The sequence below is a fragment of the Lepidochelys kempii genome, chromosome 8 (assembly GCF_965140265.1).
Source record: "Lepidochelys kempii isolate rLepKem1 chromosome 8, rLepKem1.hap2, whole genome shotgun sequence".
Taxonomy (NCBI): Eukaryota; Metazoa; Chordata; order Testudines; family Cheloniidae; genus Lepidochelys; species Lepidochelys kempii.
Window position 1 is genome coordinate 35,130,268 of NC_133263.1, and position 23,818 is coordinate 35,154,085.

The window sequence follows — 23,818 nt, forward strand, 5'->3', positions numbered from 1 at the left end:
TTGGCATCACAGGGGAATGATCCGCCTCTCCTAAATGTATCGGTTTTTCACAGCTCTTTTGTGAAAACCTTAGAGAGCTGAGTTACAGTGTAACTGACTAGTTCATAAATGGACAGAATTACAGATTGCACTAATCAGCTCATCAAGTCTGACAGGAAGCACCATCCTGCTGGGCCAATGTATCTGTGCCCACTCTTGTACTCTCTGATGTGTCAGCCCACTGGAGCGTCCCCAGTCAGAGGCTCTTAGATCTGCGTGCGGTGTACATTCATTGGGCAGGTGGTTCTGGTTTGGAAGCAGATCCCCCCAGATGCGACGTTCCACAATGCAGTGGGTGTTTGGATCTGGGGTTTTGGTTCGGGCCCAGCAGACTTTTCCAAATCCAGTCAGAACACCCCTAAACCTCAGACACGTGCTGAACTCTGGACTGGCCATCTCTGGATCAGAGATTGTTCCATGGCACTTCCTGTTACAGAGGATGGAACCTGGACAGGCAGAAAGAGAAATAACAAAAGGTACCTGGATATTTTAGAGCCTGGAAAATGACTGTGTGCAAGTCTGGATCTTGGTGCCCACAAAACCTTGATGCCTTTAGAGCCAGTGATTGGAGGTGGGGGGATGTCTTTAAAGTAGGCAGGCAAAGCTGATGGGCATTGCTGCTTCTCAGAGCCAAGCAACAGCAGCGGGCAAAGAGCCGCTGCTCCAGGGTGTCTGTGTGGGAGAGGAGAGTGCAGCGATATGTCAGTGTCATGCCATGAGAACAAAGAAGGCACAAATGACCTTAGACAGACCTGTTCTTAGGCTACTGCTCCAGCTGCCTTTCACCTTGAGCCAGTGGGGACTGGTGGAGGTTATTACAGACACTGATTACTTTCCTCTACCCCAGCTGCTAACTTGGCAGGAGGTCCATGCTGATGAGATCAGAGCTGTGTTATTGCTCCAAATGTTTAGAGGCTCGTGTTCTATATTCTGGACAGCGGGATCTTTGTGGGATGGCAGATGTGGGACCAGCAGGCTGCAGGCTGCAGTCCTCCTTACTAAGTATGGGAGGCATTTACTGCTCCTTAAATAACAGCACTTTGTGCTTCCCTCCCAGGGTCCTCAGCATGCTAAAGACATCAATGAACTGAGCCTCTTACACCCTCCTTTTATAGACAGGGAAACTGAGGCACGGCAAATAGGGCTTAGCCTTTCACTCCTTTTTCATGAAGGAAGGATTGCGTGGCAGGCCCTTTGCTTACTTGTCCAAGGTGATGCAGAGCTGGGAACACAACCCAGTGATCCCAAGTCCCAGATCACCCGACAACAAGAGGTGGAGTGTTTCCCCATAGGTCTCATAGATCTCAGACACCCTCCCCAACTCAAGAGGCAGCTACACAGAGTTGGCTTCCCCAGGGGGACCCCCAAGGAGCAAACAGAGCAGTGCATTGCACAGGCAAAGCTACAGCCTTGAGTAGTTCCAACGCACACTCCATTTGGGGTCATGCTTGCCTCAGGGCTAGACATTATACTGACAAGCCCAACATGGGCATTTCAGGTCTGCAAACACCACAGCTGTTTTACAAACAGATTCACCATCGGTCAGAGGACAGCCCCAAACTTTGGGGCAAGTCAGCTCTGGACCTGGGTTTTTATCCCAATGTCTTGGCTTGGACCATGCAGAAATGTGGTAAAAATCAGGCCCCGCCCACAACATCATTGCCTTGGCAAATATTTCTAGTGTAGACCTGGCCTGTATCTCACAACACCACAGCTTCCTCCTTCCCATAAAAGCATTTCTCTCTTGAAAAAGCGTTCCCGACAAAACTTGTGGATGGGTGGGAATCGTTAGCAGAGATTCACCCCAGTTTATGTTCAGCACCAGGCCCTCAGCTTACATGCCTCGACCCACAGAAAAGGGGCACAGCCCATTTCTCAGGGAGCTACTTCTCCCAGAGTTGACACACCCTTAAAGGCATGGCCTGATAATGCTGGTTCTAATCTGTTCCTGGACCTCAGCAGCTGAAAGTCAGCACCGTCATCCTGCTGTTTGGTGGTGCTGATCCAGTTCCCAGTGGCTAACCACTACAGTAGATAGGCCAAGGACTGAATGGGCCATGCAGACCAAACTCTCCTTTCACACTGGTGTCTCCAGGCCAGGGGTGAGTCACAATGGCTGGGAATATGGAAGATGCTTGTGCTGCCACTGTCTATGCTGTGAAGACCCAGAGTAATTGGTCACCAGAGCTGTCCATCCCGGGTCTTTCACCATCTAAAGCTCAAGGGTGGCAGGAGGCTGGTGGGAAGGTGTCCGCAGCCCCAGGCTTGTGCTGCTGTTGGCATAAAGTCTCTGTACCCGTGTCTATCCATGATTCACACCGATTCTCTCTAGTAGCCTATTAGTTACAAAGGTTGCTATGAAATTAAGCATTAACTGCAACATTAGATGTTAAAGAATGTTTGCTGATGGATGGGGGAGCTAATGTTTTCCAAGTCCCAGCTGATGACGGGGCTAGGACTATGGGAGAGGGCAAGGTGTCACAGGGTCCACTCACTACTAGGGCACCTCCTCCTGGCTTCTCTGGGGACCAGCTCCTTCTGGGTCCAACACCCACTGCTGCCGCTCATTCACACACCTTGCCACCTCCCTCCCTCTCTCTGTGTGACTCAGGAGGCTCTCTCTTCATGGCTTGGCCCTCAGGCCAGGTCATTATAGTTCTCCCATTCTGCGGTTGCAAAGTCCTATTGTACAACAGTCCCAGGCAGTCTTCTGCTCCACTGTCCAGTCTGCACCACTTCTAACCCGGCCCACCCTCTACTCCAGGATCCAGTCCAGGGACCCTATGTCTAGCAATTATGGTCTGCTTTCTCCCAGACCCTGCTGCTATTGCCCTGGACTCCTTCCTACGTCTTCTGACTCCTCTGGGTTTACCAGCCCAAACTCCCTTCTCCCAGGGGGTGATTGCAGACTACTTCTCCTGAAGCCTCTTTCTGCTGTGAACTTCCTGGCTTTATACCAGCCCTACCTGTTCCTTCTCCGCTGGGCTCCATCATCAATCAACCTTTCAATCCTGTGCTCTCCCCAAGGTGCAGCCTGCTCTGCCTTGTGTGGTGTGGACACCCCATCACACACAGAGTGGAATTAGTCATGTTAACTGCCATCACAAAGAGGAAACCTAGCTCTTGATGCATCCAGAAGGATGGCAAATGTGGGATCTGGGACAAAGATGGGATGGGCTGCTCATCTGGGAATCCCATCTGGAATGAGAGAAACCCCATGGGAAGCACTGCAAGGCCCAGTGCTTGAATGGTGGGGAACTGGCCTGAGCAACACACTTGAGAATGACCCTATAAGGGCTGGTCTACACCAGATTTTGTACTGCTTTAACTATAAGCAGCAGTATAACTGCATCCACACTAGAGGCTTGGAGTTATAGTGATACAAACACCATGTATAGATAAGCACCAAAGTACAATCCTATGCTGGCAGGGATTGACTTGATGACCAAAGATGTCTTCTTCATCTCTAATTTTTGGTGGCCACATTAAAAGCCAAGCTAGGGGGCAGAAAACTACCAGAGTTGCTCCAACTCATTCCCTAAGGGGCTGGGAAGAACAGGGCTCTAGCTGGGGGTTTGGCCCCCTAGTCCTGTAAATGTTGCTAAGTTCTGCACAGTTCTTTGGACACCTGCAGAGGCCAATGCCATCTGCATGGAGGCCCAGTGCTTTTGGATAGCTGCCTGCTCTGCTCCCACAGCCCTTGGCCATGCTGTCATCTGATGGCTGCTGGTCACTGCCCCTGAAGCCACCTGCAGCGGTCAAGTGACCCAATGCAAAGTGATGCTGCACAAGGCAATGCTCCCCTACTTGCCTTGCCCAGCACTGCTTGGGCTGCGTGATGGGAAGATGAGTCTGGACTATACTCTCAGAGGTATTTAGGTATCTAATTCTTTGAGCACTCAGCCCTACGGGACATGGTAACATTGTACATGAATGTAGTAGCTATTCTCATGTAGAATGAGGAGGGATGCTATAATGGCCGTGGAGCATATTAGAACTTGACTTGACTTAACTAAGGCCTTGTCTACATGGGAAAGTTGTGCCAGTTACATGGCTATAGTTATACTGCATAGCCAACCTCCTGTGTGGACACACTTATTCTGGTATGAGTGTCCATAGAGGGAGTTATGCTGGTAGAATTATAATGGTTTAAATTCACACTTTAGGCTATACTGCAAAACCTTCCCATGTAGCCAAAGCCCTAGGGCCTTATTCTTCTCTCATTAACACTGGTGTAAAACAGGAGCAACTCCATTGCAGTGTTGTTACACTAATATAAGGGGGAGCAGACTCGGGCCCTCATTTTCAGTTTGATGCCAGCGCTCATTCAGCCATAGGCTGTGGGTAAAATTTTCAAAAGTGTGTAAGTGAACTAAATCTGATTTGAAAAAGTGCCTAATGCCCTTTGACTTTTAATGAGTCCTAGACTCCGACGTGACATAGGCACTTTGGAAAACATTACACTTTTTCTTTTGGTTTTGTCAATGGCTCTTTAAAGGGACAATGTAAAAAAAGTCAGAGTATGTGATGATCCCAACAGAGGATCTACAAACGGTCTCATTTCATGAACTGGTTGAGCTATTCATTATGTACAGTATGCATCGTGACATCAGACCCTTTCTTGGTTAGAGAACAGTGTATGAATCAGTCTAGGCTTTTTTTCAGTGAATGTGTTGGAGTGAATAATTTTCAGACCGTAAGTCGATTGTGAACAGTTCACTCAGACTATTCCTTGTTTGGGGCATGTAGTCGATTACCAAAAGTCACATGACATTGTTCCATTCCCTGATTGGAAGAATGAACCATTTTAATCAGCTGCAAATGGTTGAATCATTAAAAGTTGTTACATGAAAGGCTAACGAACAACATGCTTTACAGACGAGCACGCTCTTTGCTAAGCTGGGAAAACTTTCAGCACTTGTGAACATTTCCACAAATGCCTGAACACACACAAGCAGGGACTCATCCAGCCAGGTGCTAAGTGCCTCCAACTCCTACTGACAGTAATCAGAGCTGAAGAATGCTGGCTCAGGACGTGCTCAGCACTACACAAGATCAGGCCAGATCTCCCAGAGTGCTCAGCTCCCACTGTCCTGAGCCTTTTACTAAGCCAGGCCCATGAGTAGGGCTGGTCAAAATTTTTTGATCTCAGCAGGTTTTTGACAGAAAATTGAGTTTTCAACTCAATAAATTTTTTCCCCAAAAGTGGCTGCTTTCCCTGGGATATTTTGAGTTTTCATTGAAAAACTGAAAACCAAACACTTTTTGCTTTTCAGACAAACTTTTTTGATTTTTCAATGACATGTCAACATTTTCAAGTTTTCTTTAATTTTCATTGTATTTTTCTGTGGCAAAATAAACCAGTTTTCAGGCCATCATGTTTTATAAAACAAACCATCCCCTGAAATAACAGCGCCATTCAGCCCAGACACTCGGCCAGCTAGAACTTAACAATGTAAAGCAGGAACCTAGAACAGGATCAGAACAAAGTATGAAATGCACAACCTGCTCATCAGACTGCAGGTCTGTGAGCCACAAAAGGAAGCAGCTAATAACTGGAAACATTCCAAAGGAATGACTCTCGCTGTCAGAAATATCCCACTGTGAAGGAAGAAGTGAAGGAAGTTAGGTGGAAAAGGGTTGAAACGTCCCTAAGTGCTGGGAAGATAGGGCAGCAGGGTCACCTGTTGAGCCCACAGGTGATGAGCAAAAGACAGGCAGCCTAAAATTAGATAGAAATAACAGGGGAAGAATAGCCAAGGGAAAACAATTGATCATACAGTGAGTAAAAGGCCCCCAAATGCACTTAAAACCCCTCCACCTAAACAAAGACAGAAAGTTTCCACACTGACTTAAGCCATCAATGCCCTTGTGCTCAGTTAGGGTGATGGAGGAGACACCTTAGTGCTGCCAGGCAATGGGCACTAGCCCATACGAGGGAACAGCCTAGAAAGAGATTTTTCAAACCACCTGAAACACATGTATTTGCACCATGGGCGCCATAGGGTTGACGATCATTGAAATGACCTTCTGAGAATGACTTAAAGATGCCTTGGCAGTTTCCACGATATGCATCTGAGGAAGTGAGCTGTAGCTCACGAAAGCTTATGCTCTAATAAATTGGTTAGTCTCTAAGGTGCCACAAGTCCTCCTTTTCTTTTTAAAGATGTGAGATACAGTGGGAAATGATGGGCCATTGATTTATACTCATATAGTTAGTAAAATGCATTATTTATAGAATGTACAGCTAGAAACCTGAGGAATTCAGCAGCAAACCTACATATGCCCCATGCCTCAATGCGGGAAAGGAAGTCAAAGGGACCTGTGAGGAGTCGGGGCTTCTAAAAAGCAGGCTGGATGTAACTATTTCAGTTTACTGAGCTTATATGAGATCTAAGGGGCAGAGCCTCAGCAGGTGGAAATTGTCAGAGTGCCATTGACTACAGCCCAGCTCCAACAGACTTTGCTGAAGCTATGATAATTTACACTGAGGATCTGCCACCATGTGTTTCTGGCATTGGATTGATATATGATGTGTAATTATATATGTGTGTTGGTTTATTTTAGGGTTGCCAATAAATAATTGCTGGGCTAAGAATATAATTTTATTCTTATAAAACTGCCTGACTGTATGTGTTGTTTTGTTATGATAGGGTTGCCTGGATTTACATATTGGGTTGTTATTATTTGGTTGCCTGACTGTATATTTTGGTTTGTTATTATTGGGTTGCCCGGAGGTACACGGTGGTTTGTTATTATTGGGTTGCCCGGATGTACACGGTGGTTTGTTATTATTGGGTTGCCCGGAGGTACACGGTGGTTTGTTATTACTGGGTTGCCCGGATGCACACGGTGGTTTGTTATTATTGGGTTGCCTGTCAGCCCTACGAAGCTACAGGGATTGATCTTTTTTAAGCAATAGCAACAATGTAAAAGAGCCTGGAAGCATTTCTTTTTTGGGGGAAAGCCCAGAAACATCACATTGGTCTCCTTTGATGGCCAATCTGCCTTGGCAGAAGCCAGGCTGATGGAACACACTCGTCAGCTTAGCCCTACTTGCCAATCTTCCCTGAGCGGGAGCAGAACTACAGCTCAATCTGCAGAGCCTTCGCTTTGTTTAGGCTTTTGCCCTTGGTGTTGCGAAGTCTTGTACAGGTGCTCTGCTCTTCGGCGCACAGGAACTCTGCCAAGGCAGCCGGCCTGCGTCGGTACTCCTCGTAGATCTGCTCTTCCCCAAATTCACCCAGGTAGCTGTGGCACAGCTTATATAACCTACAAAGACAAGAGAAACAGAAACAGGAATTCACGTCATTGTTATGGCAGGTGCCACCAGGTGGCGCTGTCACACACAGGACAACAGGTTGTTTATCTCAGCGTGTAAGCCATACATGGAGTTGGAAGCAATGCAGGGTTGTGATCTAGTTTCTTTGCGGGGAGCTGTTGCAAACATCTAGCAAGTTTGCTCTCTGCCTTAATCTCCTGAGCTAGAGTTGCTCACTGGGGCTGAGATTTCTGCAAGAGGGGATTGTTTGGGTGCTGTGTGAACACCGCCATTCCTGGACTGGCACAAAGAGTATCAACAAATAAGTGACACTACAAAAATATCCAGACTCAGGGCCATGGATTTCTCCGCCAACGTGCATGGCTCCGAAATCTGCTACTGCTTGGCACAAGGTTGGCAATGTTCACCGTGGAAAATGGGACTCAGGCCCGGACTCTTATAGGTATTTAGGCATCTAAATTGGGAGTTAGGCACCAAAACCCGTTTAAAATCTGGCCTTTGGGCACTTCTGCAAACATTACTCGTGTCACAGTGCCAGTCTGGGAGTCAGGTGTGGAGAGCATGCTCAGCAGCTGCCCTCTCTCCTTTGGTACTCAGCAGGAAGTGGAGGCTCAGGCTGGTCCCTGGTTGGGAGCGAGAGCCCCGGGGGACCTGTGCAAGCCCCGTTTCCATTTCTTTTGGAAGGCACCATTAATAGAGCCCAGTTTGCCACTGGCAACCCATTTAGCATCCAGAAAAACAGCCAGTTGGCTTCTAGGGGGGGTTGTTCCCCCCAAATACAGCAGGGAATTGCATTTGGTATTTCAAATTTTGCTGTGCCCCCCAAGGCTACTCCTCCATTAACACGCTCCCCAGCCCCCCACTCTTGTTTGCCTGGCTCTGGGCTTACCTTGCTGGCCATGGTCCACCCGTCATCATGACACTCATGGTCTCCTGGCTCTCCAGGCCAGGCCCTGCGAAGCGTTTCACACCCCCCACTTCTTTCACTCCATAGCTGGGGAGAGAAGAGGGAACATCACAAAGTCACAGTGATGGTGACATGAAACATGAGTCTGTGCCTTTAAGAAGCTGTGAGGAAGCAGCTGCTCCACACAAACCCCAAGTCCCCTGGGGAAGGGGAGTGTGAGGCCAAGCAGTTGGTGGTTGGGGCTAGTGAGGGGAGGGCAGCCCAGGCCTTTCCTCTGATTACATGGGGGGCCTGTAAGCAGGAATCTATTAACCCCCTTGTTTATGTTCCTGTTGTTACATGTCACTGAACCTTGGGAATTTGCCGGCAGCTAAATAAAACACCCTCCCTGAGGTTGGCTTGAATCTGAACTTTGATCAATTGCAGGGCTGGGCTGGAGCCCAAAGCTCAGAGCTGAGCCCTCGGGAGCTGTCGAGATGGGCAGCTCCAGAGCTGAGCGGCACAGCTGGCCCCTGTCTCCAGGGTGGGCCTGAATTGCAGCCCTGGATCCCAGTGCTCTGAGTGCCAGGGTAGTGCAGGGCTGAGCCTCACACAACAGGCCGCTCTCCGAGCACAGGGCTCTGTCCCCTGGCACCCTTGAGTGAGCTAAAGGGAGTGTGGAGGGGCCAGAGCGTGGCTGGAGGCCGTAGGCAGGGCTGTGGCAGTCAGCCAGGATGGGGAGCTCACACTGGAGACACACCTCTGCCAGCTCTGAGGGCGCTGCAGCATACCTCCCAGTCTACACCCAGGGCAGGGGGTGCAGCCCCCTTCCCACCGCCCACTGGAGATCTCACACCTGCAGTGGAAAGAGGGGGGAGCTGGGCCTGCCTTGCCCAGGGTGGGCAGGAAAGGGGAGCTCCTGGCACTGTCTCGTCAAATTGGGTCCTGAGCCTCTTCAAGGCTCCAGGCCCATTTCCCAGGAGCAGGGCTAGCTGTGTCATAGTGGGTCAAGTTTCAGCAGGCAGAAAAATTTCCCCACACATCTTGCAGGACCCTGTACAGTGCCTGGCTTCCTGGCAGCTCTCACATAGGGCTGGTCTACATGACAACAAAGCCCAGACTTGTCCCTGTAGAGAGGAAGGATGGGCCAGTGGTCAGGGCGCTGCCTAGGACTCAGGAAAGCCAGTGTCAGGTGCCCGGGCTGTCTCTGGGGCGGCAGAGGCCCAAAGGAGCTGGCTCACCCGGGTCTCGGAGTTTGGGAAGGGCTGGCCCAGGCACTGGTGGCCTGGCTCGTGGGCGGGACTAACACTCTGAGAAGCAGCCGCAGGTCTGCACTGTTGTTTTGGTCACTGGTCGGCTCACCAGGCTGGGGGGCCTGCAGAGCCCCTTTCCCAACCAGCTGCGATCCAGGCTGACCGAACAGCACTGACAGCCTTGCCTGCCTGGGTCAGGTGTTTGGGGCTGGGACGTCAGTCCAGCTGAGACGGCAACCACCTTTTCCAGTGAGAAAGGCCAGGGAGCTGCTGCCCTAAGTGAGGAGACCACAAGGCTGAATGATGCTGGGGAAATACAAAGGCTACCAGCCTGCTCAGGGCCCAGTGCTGCCAGGTGCTAAGCACCTCTGGGAGACAGTTCACCCAGGTTCCTGGTGTCTTCCATGGGTGCTGAGCACCTTCCAGGATCACGGTGCTGTGCCTAAGGGGCCACGGAGCATGGGGCTGTGCCTAAGGGTGGTTCCGTGCCCCCCCATCACCCTTTGCTTTGGGCTTGGAGCACGACTCCCCAGTCTGAAGAAATCCCACTAATCCAAGACCTGCCTTGATCATCTGTGCTGTCTAAATATGACCTTCCCTGAGCCATTCTAAGCTCCCCCTGGACTGCTGAGGACTGAGTTGCTGTGGGGAGCCTGGTGCCCTTCCCATTCCCATCTGACGCATCAGCAGGCATCTCCCTGGAAATGCTCACGGGCCTCTCTGAGTTTAGCTTTGCTGGGTCCCGAAGTGCAGCTCAATTCCTTTCTGGGGGCTGAGGAGGAGAGCAGGCTGGGCTACGCTGGGCAGATATACTGGCTACCACGCACATATGATGGGTTCAGATCAACGCGTGCGCTGACTCACCTTTCCCAGCTCTGCGAGCAGCTGTTCTCCAGTGTGTCCACATATTCGGACTCGCTGAGGCGAGCGGCCGGCGCTTTAGCAGATGACCGTTTGGATTCTGCTTTTGTCAGGTATTTCTGCATCTTCAATACAAGACAGAGACCGGTCAGCTGAGACTGATATAATATTAAGGAGGGAACACTGCTCCATGAAGCATGGTGGGGATGTTAGCAATGCACAGCCCTGCTCTGGTCAGGGGACGCCCAAACCCACTTGTCTGAATGTGCTTCTAGTGCCTAGATTTTCGTGGAAGGGAAACACCGAGCGGATGTGACAGTGCACACACAAACAAACCTGCGGGCTTTCATGGTGTCTAGCCAGGGTACCTCACCCATATATTTAAATTACACACACAGGGTCCAATCTTCCAAACTGATGTGGCCCCTTGAAACCATTCTGCTGGTGTAAACAGATGATAAATGACTCCCAGGGTCTCCTGGCATAAGGAGATTCCTGTGTCATGCCTCTATGTCTGCCCCTTCCAGCCCGTGGTGTAAGGGTCATTGGTAAGGCCCTGCACTCAGAAGAGCTGGGTTCAATTCTTGGCTCTTCTAGAGCAAGTCACTAACTCTTTCCAGGCCTTGACTCCTGCTCTGTGGAATCGGGCTGCCATGTGCCTGGTTTTCAACCAGAATGTCCAGCTGAAAAAGGAATTTGGCAGCGTCTGGTCAGCTGTGCTGACCAGATGCTAAAAGTCCAGTTGGCCACAGTAACTGGCCTTCGCCACTGGGGGTAGGAAGAGCAGCAGCTGCGGCTGGAGCCACTGCTCTCCGCTCACCTGGGACGCCTGACACAGCAGTGGCTGGCTTCCAGATCGGGCTCCAAGAGGTAGGTGCCGCCACCTGGTGGTGGTGGGGATCCTGTCCAACCCCCTTCTGCCCTGATTTCCCTGCCCCAGCCCTCGCAGTGCCCTGATTGGGCAAGCTCTGTGTCAGCTCCTCCCAGCCAGGTGTGTCCTGGCAGAGTGAGCGATGGAGGGAGGGGGGTGAGGAGTGAGCAGGGGCGGGGCCTCGGGGGAAGAAGTGGGGCAGGGGGCTGGGCAAGCGTATTCGGTTTTCAGCAATTAGAAAGTTGGAACCCTACTGTGGAAGGATCCATCCCTTCCCCTTGGGATGCATGGAGGAGGAACCCAGGAGGCACTCAGACCTGCACTGGTGCAGCCATGCCAGTACTGGCTAGGAAGCCCTACCAAGCCTGCCCCAGTCAATGGGGCTGCTCAGGAGCAGCTCCTAAAGCCAGCCTGGCTGTGTCTGTCATAGAGTATCAGGGTTGGAAGGGACCTCAGGAGGTCATCTCTAAATGGCCCCCTCAAGAATTGAGCTTACAACCCTGGGTTTAGCAGGCCAATGCTCCAACCACTGAGCTATCCCTCCCCCAACATATATCCCCAACTTTCGGGGGGGTGTCAATGGAGGAAACAATGTCTCTCCCCAGCTTTTGTCCAGCTCCTTCCCCCTTCCTGTGCCAGCGGCCTAACAGCTGCTGGGCTCGGCCAGCAGGTCTCATCAGTCCCCAGCTGGGCAGGCTGGAGACTGCAGCTGGGACTCCTAACTAGGCAGCTCTGACTCTACCCTGGCCTGCCTCAGCCACCCCCCACTGACTGGGGGGATTTGGGTGTGGGGAAGGCAGGGCCTGGCTGGACAGGCGGGGAGCAGAGTGCGCTGGAGGGGACTGAGCTGGTAGCAAAGCCACCAACCATCCTACAGGCCTGGCCTGCAATTGCAGCTGGTGGCCACCAGGGGTTCAGTCACAGGCAGCCAGAAGACCCCTTTCTCTCACCCTGTGCTGCACCCCCTGCTGGATTCAACCCAGGAAGCAGCCGCTGCGGGAGCAGGGACCAAAGGGGAGCAGGGAACAGCATTGACCCCTGGTTCCCCTTCTGGCACCTGCCAGCATCCACCCATATCCCTAGCCCCCTGGCGCTCTCTAGAACATAAGCCCCTAATGCCAAGGTTTGTGCAGCTCCGTGCATGGCCACTGCTGGGGCCAGGGCTTGTTGCCCACAGACTGAAGCTGAAAGTTATATGGGCAGTCTTTTCAAAATGCAAATCAGCTCGTTAAATAATCTGCTTAAAAGTGGGACACACCACGTGTCCCCTCCCTCCAAACCCCTGGGGGAAGCGGTGAGTGTGTGAGGGATGGACGGATGGATGCACAGGCCGAGGGATTGCTGTGCAGCAACGCCTCCAGTCCATTTTGCACGTGAGTGGGGGCAGGAGCCTGTCTGCAACGTGGTCCTCGAACACTTGCCCGGAGTTTCCTTTCTTTCAGGCCAGAAGCTAAAATAAGTTTACATCCTCCCCTCACATACCAGTAAGGCTCAGCTGCAGTGGGCATGCAGAGGCAGCAGCAGGCCACCTGTTAGCAAACGTTTGGAGCAAAGCCTGAGGCCAACAGAAAACCAAACAGGCATTGGCCCTGAAGGATGGCAGATGAAAGAGACTGGTGGAGGGGGGCGCGGAACGATGGAGAAGAGAGAGCTGGACAAAGAGATAGGAAGACAACAACCTGCATTGGATGGCCTAAGGCCCCTCCCTCTCTAATTCTTATGAGCCCTGTGCTACCCTGCCAAGCTGAAAGGCTAGGTATTGAAGGCTCAGCACTCACAACAGAGGTGAGGCTAGCTAGAGCTCAGCACCTAAACAAGGGACTGATTTATCAATACCCAACATGCCAAGCTGTTTGGCAAAGCCTGGCACAAGAGCCAAAAAATAGTTACTCTCAGGGGCAGCTGCAGCTCAGCTCGTCTTTATTCTGCATGGTTGGAAAGGACCTGTTTCAGTCACCACAGCACCCTGCCATAGTGTCAGGGTGTCAGTGCCCATTTGCAGCTGTTTGCTGAACATGTGTAATGAGTTTGGTGGGCCTCAGTCTTAGCTCTCAGCAACCACCCCTGTAACTCAGAGCAGCTACAGCCTTGGCTTTCTCCTTGGCTGTCTGCTCTGGGTCAAGGAGCCTGCACCCCCCACTCTCCTGTAGGAGTGGTCCCTCCGGGCCAGGTCTGACGCACATGTAGGGAAGCAGGGCATGATGGGAGGGAGCTTGCGCTGCTCTTAGCAGTGCTTTATCTAGGGGGCTGCCAGCCCAGCACAGAACACACACACTTTGAGCCAGGCATAGGCACTATGGCTGAGTTCCCATTGAAGTCAAAGGGAGTCAGGTGCCTGAAGACCTCTGAGGAGCTGAGCTAGACCACTAAAGTGTTCCCAATGCAACAGTCTCTATCAATGAGCCAAGTCCAGAGAGCTGGGGGCTCTAGTACTACGTCAGAGCGGTGAGCTGTGCGGGATGCTGGATGCAGCAAAAGAAACCCATTCATTAGCTCATGGGCAGAAAGGCATTGGGCACAGACACAGCAGCTGGTCAGTGATCAGGGCTCCTGCGGGGGATCTATGACCAGCTTTGCCACTGACTTGCTGCATGAACATGGCCAAATCACCTAACCCTCTGAGGGATGGGGCATAAATGCTTCCCTACCTCCTACAGGGGATTGCAAGGCTGAATTCCTGGGTAGGAAAGAGCTGTGAGATCTCAGCCAGAAGGGGCTGTAGTCAGACTCGCACAGGGCTGGTATGGCTTGACTGCAGCCTGAGCCCAGCGAAGGCTATTGAAAGCAGCTGTGTGGCTGTTTTCTCGGGGATTTTCTCCCGGGACGCTCTGCACCTGCAGGCTTCTGGTTGGGGTGATTTGCATAAATCCATTTTTACCCTCTAGCGGGAAAACAGAGGCTGCTTTGGGACGGCTGTGAGCCAGCTGTTAACGGCAGCATCTCTGCAAGAGGAGGTTTTCTTTTTAATACACCAGGGACATCCTCTAATGTAGATTTAACTTCTGCAACTGCCCATGTTGGACTGGCAAGCTATGAATGCCTCACCCCTGTGTCTCCCGGGGAGCTGGGCTCTCCTGCATTAGTTCCTGTGCAGCGCAGCATGGCTGTCTGAAATACAGGGACTCAAGGCCCTCAGCAGTTGCTCCTGCCTCGGAGTTCAATGCAGATATGCTGCTTTGCTAAGGAGATAAGCCGGAGGAGAGCAGGACTGCCAGGAGCCCAGGGAAGGCCCAGTACTTCGGCTCAGGACAGGTCACTGGTAGCCGTATGTCCATTCCCACCTAGCTTTTGGGGGAGGGGGGGCGAAGCTTAATTCAGTCATGCTTAGGAAGCACCTTGAGAGCTTTAGATGGAAGGTGCTGTGCCATTGTTAGGACTGAACATTTGTTTCACAATGGCGTGATCCAAAGGGCATTGAAGTTAGCGGAAAGACTCCGCACCACTTGTCTACTCTAGCCTTTCCCCCTTAACATGTCTTCACACCATTACTAACTCCAGGGCAGCTCTAGTGTAGACAAGGTGCTGGAATTTAGCTGCTGCATTGCCTAACCCTGCTCAGAGCAAGTCTAGATAAACTCAGCTCCGACACCCATGAGGAACAGATCTGCCAAGTAAGAAGCTGCACTTTTGCAGGGTTACTTTGCAGAGCAGAGCTGCACTTTAAGGAGGTGATTTGGAGTGAGTTTTTCTGAGTGTGGCACATGGCATTTGGATGGGAAAGTCCCTGAATGGGCTGAGAGGATAAGGTGTCTACAACATAAACTGTGCCTCCGAATAACAGTGGGTGCTAAATTGTGTTGGGGGCCAGGTTCTCAAAATCTGGCCTCAGAGTGCCTTGCTGAGCCAGAAGATTATTACAGCAAAGCGGTGTGGGATGCATATAACTTTGGTTTATAGCCAGGCACAGCAATTTGTACCCGGTCCACAATGTCAACCATAAAAAGTAAATAAAAGGCCATTAAATCTGGGTTACATATTACAAGTCACTTGCATCAACTGCGGAATTTATACCAGAGGAAGGGGAGAAATACCCAGGAGAGCCAGTGCTAGAGAATCCAATTGCAGGACTGAGTCCTAAATCTCTGGCCCAGGAAATGCCTGCTTCATGCCAGGGAGACTGAATGGACATTGTTCCCCTGGCTTTCCCTAGACAGTGGCCGCTGACCCATTCCTCTTCCCTCACAGTTTCTAGGAATGTGGGCAAGGGAAGCAGCTCTGGCAAAAATTCCTTTACCAAGATTTTAGAGCCGGATTCTCCTCTTAGCTCTGCCTGGCAGATCTCAGCTCTGGTATTCTGATCCCCCTTCATGCTCTGACTCTCAGTGCCTGCCCCCTCGCTCCCTGAGCAGCAGAACCTGTGTGCTTCAGTGATGGGCAGAGCCCATCCCAGCGCTGGAGGATAAGGTAGGGTTTGCCCCATAGAGATTTAGGGCTGGGTTACTCTGGTCACGGAAGGTGAGAGCCTAATCCAACCCACCCATTGAGCCTTCAGAAGTTCCTCCACAGGACAACCAAGAGGCCCATGCTCCTCTGGCTGGCAGGAGGGTGGGGGGCATATACAGCCTCTCTGTGCCAATGGACTCCTCTGTCAATCAGGTGGAAATACCAGCAGCAAAATCAGCTGAGCAGCATTGGAAATCCCTGTGTAAGGATCCTGCAAGGGGAGGGACTGTCTTCTTGTTCTCTCCTGGTCCATGACAGGGGGTTGCTATGTAATAACAGTAACAACAACAAAATAGAGACTCTAACAGGTCTTGTCCATCTCTCCTTTTGCTCATACGTTATAATACACTGACTTGTAATTACACGGCAGTTACAGCGGAATGCTAGAGGGTAACCCAGTTACTTCACTGTCTGGGTATAGGATTTCAGGCTAGGTACCTGTACCCAAAACTACCGTTTCACAGTTGTTGTAGTGTCATGTGTTAAGAGTGACCCTAAAAGGGTAACAACAAGTAATTCAGTCATGGAGTTCACTTGACTGTTAATAGTATCTCCATGTATTGGAAGCATAACCACACTATAACTATACACTAATTACTACAATGTAACTACAGTCACTGTATTATAAACTTCAGTGCATCTGATGAAGTGAGCTGTAGCTCACGAAAGCTTATGCTCTAATAAATTGGTTAGTCTCTAAGGTGCCACAAGTCCTCCTTTTCTGTTTGCGAATACAGACTAACACGGCTGTTACTCTGAAACCAGTGTAACTACAGTCACTATCATCAGGTGAACCCTCAGTTCTGTGATCCACTGATTTGCTTCAGATTTTAATGCGTTTCTGTGTGGGCCTTTGTCCCGGGCCGCTGAGGCCCAGTGGCCCTAATGCTTGCGGGGCGGGAACTCACCTGGAAGGCTATCGCTCTGCAGGCATCACATTGAAGGTGCTCAGGCATATGGGCAGAATAGGCTTCCTCAGCGTTGAAGCGGGGGGCCGTAGCAGAGAAGGCCGTCTCCGAGACTGGGCCCGAGTCCCCGAGGGGGTTGCTGCAGGGAGAATGCTTTCTGTCATCTGCTGCTCTTAGATCAAAAAAGGTCAGCACCAAGACAGCCGGCAGCAGTGACTTCATTTCCCCTGCTTAGAGAGCCCCTCTCAGGAAGCTACTGAGAAGGGAGAGAGGCTGAATGCGCTGAAAGGAAGCAGCAGGTCAGCAATAAGCAAACCCTTTGGCCAATGAGAAGTCACTGACACTTCACCAAGGCAGTGTCACCCTCTGCACAACCCGCTTTGTTGTAGTTTTTTTACCCAAATGAAAACCCCGTTGGTTAAGGCCCTGGTACAAACACCTGGGGGGCATTGGTGCTGCAGCTTTCCACTGTTTTCCCCTTCTTCAGTCTCAAGGCATTTATGGTGTTTGGGGGTCACTTGTGGCCATAGTTCTGCTAAATATAAAAAGAAAAGGAGGACTTGTGACACCTTAGAGACTAACCAATTTATTTGAGCATAAGCTTTCGTGAGCTACAGCTCACTTCATCGGATGCATGAAGTGAGCTGTAGCTCACGAAAGCTTATGCTCAAATAAATTGGTTAGTCTCTAAGGTGCCACAAGTACTCCTTTTCTTTTTGCGAATATAGACTAACACGGCTGTTACTCTGAAAGCTAAATATAAAGACACAGAAGCATGAAGGTGTTACAGCTGGAAGTCCTACGAGACCAACCAGACTGCTTCCCTCTTGGGCTGATGCAGGGTTGAGCTTATTAGCTAGCCTCCTGGCCAGTCTAGGGTTAAATTTCCCCAGGCCTCAGGTTTCCACCCCTTTCCTGGGAGAGTTTATTCCTCTGCCTCATTCACTAACCCCTAGGAGTGTTTTCAGCTTAATTCCACCCCCTGATCCCTAGTTCTGTCCTCCTGATAAATAATGCCACCCTAAATAATTCCACACCCCAGCTGAGATGTTGCACACTTCCAGGGTTTGCAAAGAGTTCTCAAGTTCCCACTTACAAGCTGGTCACTCTGAAATCCTTTATTCTCTCTTTTTCAATCAGCCCCCCCAACAATCCCCTGATTACTTGATTGTTCTTCCCTGCTGCATTCCCTCCACTTTCTCACCCTACGTCTCCCCAGTGCCATAGAGGAAGTGACAGCTTGTGTTGCTTTTCTAGCAGTGGTAACGAGTGGCTCACTTTCTCTTTGGCGCCAAACTTTGCCTGAGCCCAGCCCTGCGGCTCTGAATCAGTGGGAGCAGTACCTGATTAAGGCCTGCAGGGTCAGACCCCAAACGTTGCTCAGACAGTCTATGACTCCAACAGGTGAGAGATGGTTTCATTGGGGCACCTAACTACACTAGGCTCTGTGGACAGTCACAGCCTCTCCTAACAAATACTGTTCCATGACACAATGGCCTCAGCTGGGGTAGTCCATAGACTTCGCTGGAGCTGCCTGATTTACACTAGCTGGTGATTTGGCCCCTTGTGTTTTGACTGAAGCAATCAGGCAGCTGGTCGGTGTATCCTGGATTCTGTAACTATCTTCAGGGAATCCAGGCTTTATTAATTCACTGGGGGGTGGAGCTGGGCACTAAGCACAAATCCATCATAGCCCCCCACCCCCAGCTCTTCTGTCCAAACTCCCACCAGGTTCTCACATTTGTATGGCAGTTTGCTCTGCCCCCTTTGCTTTAGCTACAAGAAGCTCCCCCCACCCCACCCCCTGGACTCACTGATGTGCTCTAAAACACGGCAGGTCCCTTGCTCAGAGCTAAAAGTGCAAGGAAGGGTTAGCCCGGTGGCTGCAGGCCAGGCGCGATCAGCTGACTGGCACAATTCCTAGCTACACTAAGGAAGTTCAGACCCATCTTTGTGAAATTTCAGTCGCCTCCAGGTAAATCAGCAGATCGGAAGAGCAGACTTGCAGTTATATTGCCCTCGGGGAGAAAACCACTTAGAATCTTAAGGCTTGAAAATGTAGGGCCTGGTCCAAGCAAACATACCCCTTTCCTTCCACGCAGCACACACTGAGGGCTTGGCTCTACAGCTGGCTCAGATATACAGCGGAAAGGTCAGCCTGGCTCAGATGGGCACAAATGGAGCAGGCTGCTGGTGAATGGAAGACGGCAGGTCAGTGGCATCTGTGAAATGAGTTGGCAGGTCTCAGTACATAGATCTGCTGAGCATGGTATAACAACCCATATAGAATAGAATACAGTAGCCAAGTAAAGCACCAGGTGGCACCATTCCTGGCAGTTTCTGCTCTTTCCAGGTGGATAGATTTTATTTTTGCTTAAACCTGGGTTCCCCCCCCACCCCACCGAACCTCCCACCTGCACAGCTTTCAGTGCAGAATCAGAGCTTGCATAGCTCTGTGCCTCAGTTTTCCCATCTGCAAAATAAAAATAATATGCCACTTAATTACCTCCCGGGGCATTGTGGGGCTTAAATCATTTCTGTTTGTGCAGCCCAACAGAAAGGCAAAGAAATAATAAAAGAAGAAGGAGCGAAGCTCTCATCACGAGGAAGAGCCTGATCCTGCATATTTTGCCTACCCAAAACACCCTGTGGAGTGCAGCAATACAGAAATGCAACAAGTATCGGTTTAGCCTGGGGCTGTTGTTCCATGCAGCATTGTATTCGATTTCAAGTTTTTTTGGATTGTCTCTTAATGATGTTTTCTGTCATGGTCCAGTCCTGCAAACGGAGGTGACTTATCTTCAACTGGGGCTCCTCAAATAGACAGCTTCCAGGACCAGCCCCTTAATGGGGTCAGAGGCTGAACTGGCATAGCAGGTTGACTACCAAAGTGCCCATGGCCCATTGAAATCCACAGGAAGCTTTTCATTGGCTTCTCTGTGCTTTGGATCGGCACCTCAGTGAATCAGCCTGTACTGTACAGAAGAATTGCATTCAAGTCGAACATATCAGGAATCTGCATCAACATACTGCGCCCCCCCGTAAGGTGGGTTCCGATACAATTTCACACACATGATTAATATAATGGTTTCAAATCTCACCACTTTTATTGCCCTTTAAAAATGTATTTGTTTTATGCATGTTAGAGAAAGGTTCCTTTAGCCCCACGAGCAGGACAGGGTCCAGTATGACAGTCCCGTCCAGTCCTATCTCATTGCAGGTATAACCTCTGCATTACAAAGCAAAACAAAGTATTCAACACCAGCTATTTTGTTCAGTGTCTTCATCTTCTCAAGTGTATACAAAATTTTCCTGGAACAGGGGAAAGACACAAATACATCAAAGGGAGACAACAAGGCACTTTTAGCAGGTCCATCTGAACCTATCTTTCCAGCTTGCTGGGCAAAGCATATTCTCCGGAGCGAAGAGGGCCTGGCAGTTCAGAGCGTCAAGTGTCACTCCTGTTGCTTTTTTCTGGTGCCGCACGTGATCACATTTAAAAAACAAAACCAGATTAGCACCAGTAGACAACTGATCAGCTCTTGCATTTACTAGGAATCCAAATACTGATCACGCCATGTCCTGATCCTGCAATCAGACCCACAGACCAGAGCACTGTGAAGAATCTTGATGTCTGGGCTAATGTAACCCTAATTTACGCCCCTCTCTCCTGCTACACTAGCAGATCTGATTGCACAAGCAGGGTCTCCAGCAGATGAACCCATGCTTACCTTTGAAAAAAGGCCTTCTGTTTTTTTATTCCCCAGATGATGGACCCATTACACATTTCTTCTCTTTGTTAAAAGCTCACAATGTTCTGCAGTGCGGATCCTGCAGTGGATTCACTCCAGGCTAACATACTGTAACTGAGAGCAGGTTGTGCCCCTCAGTGTCTGGCCCATTTCTATAATACCAGCTATTTCACTTATATTTGGGCAGGAATGGTGTCCTTAGCCTCTGTTTGTCAGAAGCTGGGACTGGGTGACAGGGCATGGATCACTTGATGATGATCTGTCTATTCACTCCCTTTGGGGCACCTGCCATTGGCCACTGTCAGAGGACAGGATACTGGGCTTGATGGACTTTTGGTCTGACCCCACATGGCCGTTCTTATTTGTCAAATAAGGAGGGAATTTTCAAAAGCTCTCTGCATTGGCCTAACCCTACTCCCTTTGAAATCAACGGGAGTTTTGCCACTGGCTTGAATGGAGAGTGGAGTTAGGCCAATCAAAACTGAGTGCATTTGAAAATCCCACCCTATATATCTAATGACGAGCCTGCCCCATTGTTACGTGGTCACCTAATGACTGACCCTACTGCAGTGCACATGAGGATGGTGGAATGGTTCCTGTGGGAGTCTCTTCAGGCATAAGTGGCTTTCAGATCCCAGCTTTTACTGTTGCATTTAACATAGTTACTGGCTTTTAACTTCCCTAGTTTAAGATAAAAAAGAAAATATTTGAAAGCATCTTGAGTAATAAAATCTCATGCTTCAGGGCTGCTGCTGATCACTGATAGGGTCAGGAAGGACACTTCTCTCCTGATCTGGCACTGAACATATGATATTATGGGAGGGAAGGGTGCTTCTTTTATTGGATTTAGGGTACTCATAGACCTATGGCTTGCCCTAGTGTGGTATGGTGGGGATTACAGCTTGCTCAACATGTTGTCCTTTGCTCTGAACAGGTCAGCTTGTCATGGAGTCAGCATGTCAGGCGTTCCAGGATGGGTGCAATTTAGAAGGCTGATCAAGCTTTTCCCTGGCTGCTGTCCATGATAAACAGCAAAGGGATGAAAAGTTAAGGTGGCTTAGAAGGCTGGCAAGGGCTGTTGAGCTGTGTTCATCTACAGTGAACTTTCCCAAAAGCTCTGTAGTAGGCACAGAAAGGTGTTATCTATGATACTGCAAAGGTTTAGTGGGCTCATATGTCTTGCTTTCTGGCTGTAGATTTCCCTAGAGATACTCATCCCCACCTCTTGCCAGGCCATGATGGGCATTCCGCAGAGAAATACAGTTTAATTTACTTGTATACGATTCTTTTGCCCCCCCCCTGCATGAAATCCCATTAGTTCTGACGAGATTCCAGGATGTGACATCACAAATACCGGAGGTCACACTGCAGCCTGGGTAATCCATGGTAATCCATTGGATGTCGCCAAAAGATGCATTCTGGAATCGCATCAGAGAAGCAGGAAGTACTGAGAGGCTTTCCAAGAGGGCTAGAAAGAATTTGTAAAGGTTTACTTCTTATTATGAATTTGTCCTGCAGTAGTGCCTAGAAGGCAGGGCCCTGCTGTGCTGGGCATCATTTCTGTGCTGAATGCCTCCCACGGCAGTGTGATAAATAATAATCACACTTACAGAATGCACTTCATCGGTAGATCTCAAGGCACATTACAGAGATGAGTCACTATCATAACCCTCAGATGGGGAAACTGAGACATGCCGCATCTGAGTGACTTGCCCAAGCTCACCCAGTGAATCAGTGGCAGAGAGAGGACCGACACCATGACTCTGTCACCCTATTCACGTGCCTATGCTGCGTTCTCTCAGGGCGGGGGCATAAGGGATCGAAATCGCTGCTTAGCTCAGGTTTCATGCTTGATTTGCAGTTCACCTTTAAGCACCACTATTAAATTACCCCTTCCCATTTCACACACACTATTCAACCTGCATCAACCCTCCTTTCACCTGACCAGATATCAATTCCAAGGAGCTAGAATGGCTGGACCTAATACCTCTGGCTCCTGCCCAGCCAGGACGTCCAAGCTACTCCAGGGCTGGCAGCTCTAAAGCATAGCAGTGTTGAGCTGTTAGCTAGAGATTCTCATTAAACCTTGTTAAAACTCGGCACAGGGCCCTGCCTACACTTTGGCCTCAGAAAGGCAAATATCCCCTCTAACTCCGTCGCCCTTTGCTCTCATTCCACCTCCCCCCACATCACTTCTGCTCCCCTCTTCCCTGAGCCAGCCACGTGTTTCTCCCCACTACACACTGCTGAGCAGCCTCACTCTCTGCACCCCAGACAGTCCTTCCCCCTGGCTGACTCTGGTCCCTGAGGGCTGCTCCGGTTTCCTTTCCTCTTGCGGTGCCATGGTTCCTAGGAAAGGCAGCTGAGCTGGTTCTGCCTTGTTTCCAGCCTCTCTGGCTGCTTCCTTACACTGAGCCTGACACCTGCAGAACAGCTGGAAACCAGTGAGCTGGCCCGTGAGCAGGGAGCTGTCTGCAAAGCAGCAGCAAGAGCTCTGCACCACTGCCCTGGACGCTGAAGCTCAAACACCCCTGGGGCCCGATCCTGTGAGGCACGTTCAGATGCACAGTTCTTCACCCGAGCCATGCCCCTGATGTCAGTGGGATTCCCGCGGGGGGCAAAGGCCACTCGCACTGAGAAGGGCTGCGCGATCGGGCCTGCAGGCTGGGTCTAGCACCAAGCTGGAGCATGTGATGTGCTTTCTACACCAGCAGACTGCCTGCATTTTGAATGTGGACAAAGGCAGGACCTCCCCTGGCCACAGAGGAAGGTTTAGACCGTGTTCATACACAGTTTCTGTACCCAGGTTACCAGCAGCAGCTCTGATCGTTTACACTGGAAGAAGTTTAATAATTGATTAACTCTCTTCTCATGCTTCCTACTGCTTGCTTATTTTCCACACGTCCAGTGGGGTTGGACTGGGTCCAGTACTGACCATCTGCTGAGCACTAAGATGCAACTTACTAAATACATCACTAAATAGCCATTGCCTTCCATGGTGACCCATATGAACCTCTTGTTTCCTTGTGCCCCCTTGTCTGCCTGCCTGTCTGTCTCCACCTGTTGTCTTTTGTTATATTTAGATTGGAAGCTCCTTGGGGCAGGGACTGCCTTTTTGTTCAGTGTTTGTACAGGGCCTGGCACAACTGGGTCCTGGGCCATGACTGCAGCTCCTTGACGCTGCCACAATGTACATAAATACATTAATTATCCTAATAGTTATTAACAGACGTGCTTTGGACATACTGTAATTTTTCTTTTCTATACAGCAAAGGACAAAAGCGCCAGATTCCTTAATTATTTCTCACTCAGTTCTTTGGGCCAGGACCTCAGCGGGGGAAAACAGGTACAACCTCATATGATTTCAGTGGTACCAGTCTGATTTACACCAGCTGAGGATCTGAGCTGGTGTGGGGCGGGGAGGTCTGACTACACTGCAGTCACTGGGCATGAGTGCAACTTGAGTTGCAACTTGCAATCTTTTAATCTAGTCTGGGTAATTACTTGCTGGGTTTGCCCAAAC

General features: G+C 50.3%; 1 protein-coding gene and 1 long non-coding RNA gene across 2 annotated transcripts in view; one reads left to right on the forward strand and one right to left on the reverse strand.

Annotated features, from left to right (window-relative positions):
* Window positions 1–182: 182 nt before the first annotated feature.
* LOC140915766 (uncharacterized) overlaps window positions 183–23,818 on the forward strand; it is a 62,221-nt gene continuing 38,585 nt past the window's right edge. The window contains exon 1 of the long non-coding RNA XR_012160277.1: window positions 183–515. This is a non-coding gene — a long non-coding RNA (uncharacterized lncRNA). The remainder of the gene's footprint in view (window positions 516–23,818) is intronic.
* MZB1 (marginal zone B and B1 cell specific protein) lies at window positions 4,536–16,789 on the reverse strand. Its single transcript, XM_073356023.1, has 4 exons — window positions 16,544–16,789; window positions 10,325–10,446; window positions 8,211–8,315; window positions 4,536–7,311 (listed from the first exon to the last, which is right to left on the reverse strand). The coding sequence occupies exons 1-4, from the start codon at window positions 16,763–16,765 to the stop codon at window positions 7,125–7,127; spliced, it is 636 nt and encodes a 211-aa protein (XP_073212124.1). The 5' UTR covers window positions 16,766–16,789; the 3' UTR covers window positions 4,536–7,124.

Coding starts and splice junctions, on each gene's coding strand:
- MZB1 (XM_073356023.1), bottom strand. CDS start 16,765: ATGAAGTCACTGCTGCCGGCTGTCTTGGTGCTGACCTTTTTTGATCTA. Junction 10,447..16,543: donor GCAGAGCGATAGCCTTCCAG/GTGAGTTCCCGC, acceptor CTTGTATTGAAG/ATGCAGAAATACCTGACAAA. Junction 8,316..10,324: donor TGCTCGCAGAGCTGGGAAAG/GTGAGTCAGCGC, acceptor TTCTCTCCCCAG/CTATGGAGTGAAAGAAGTGG.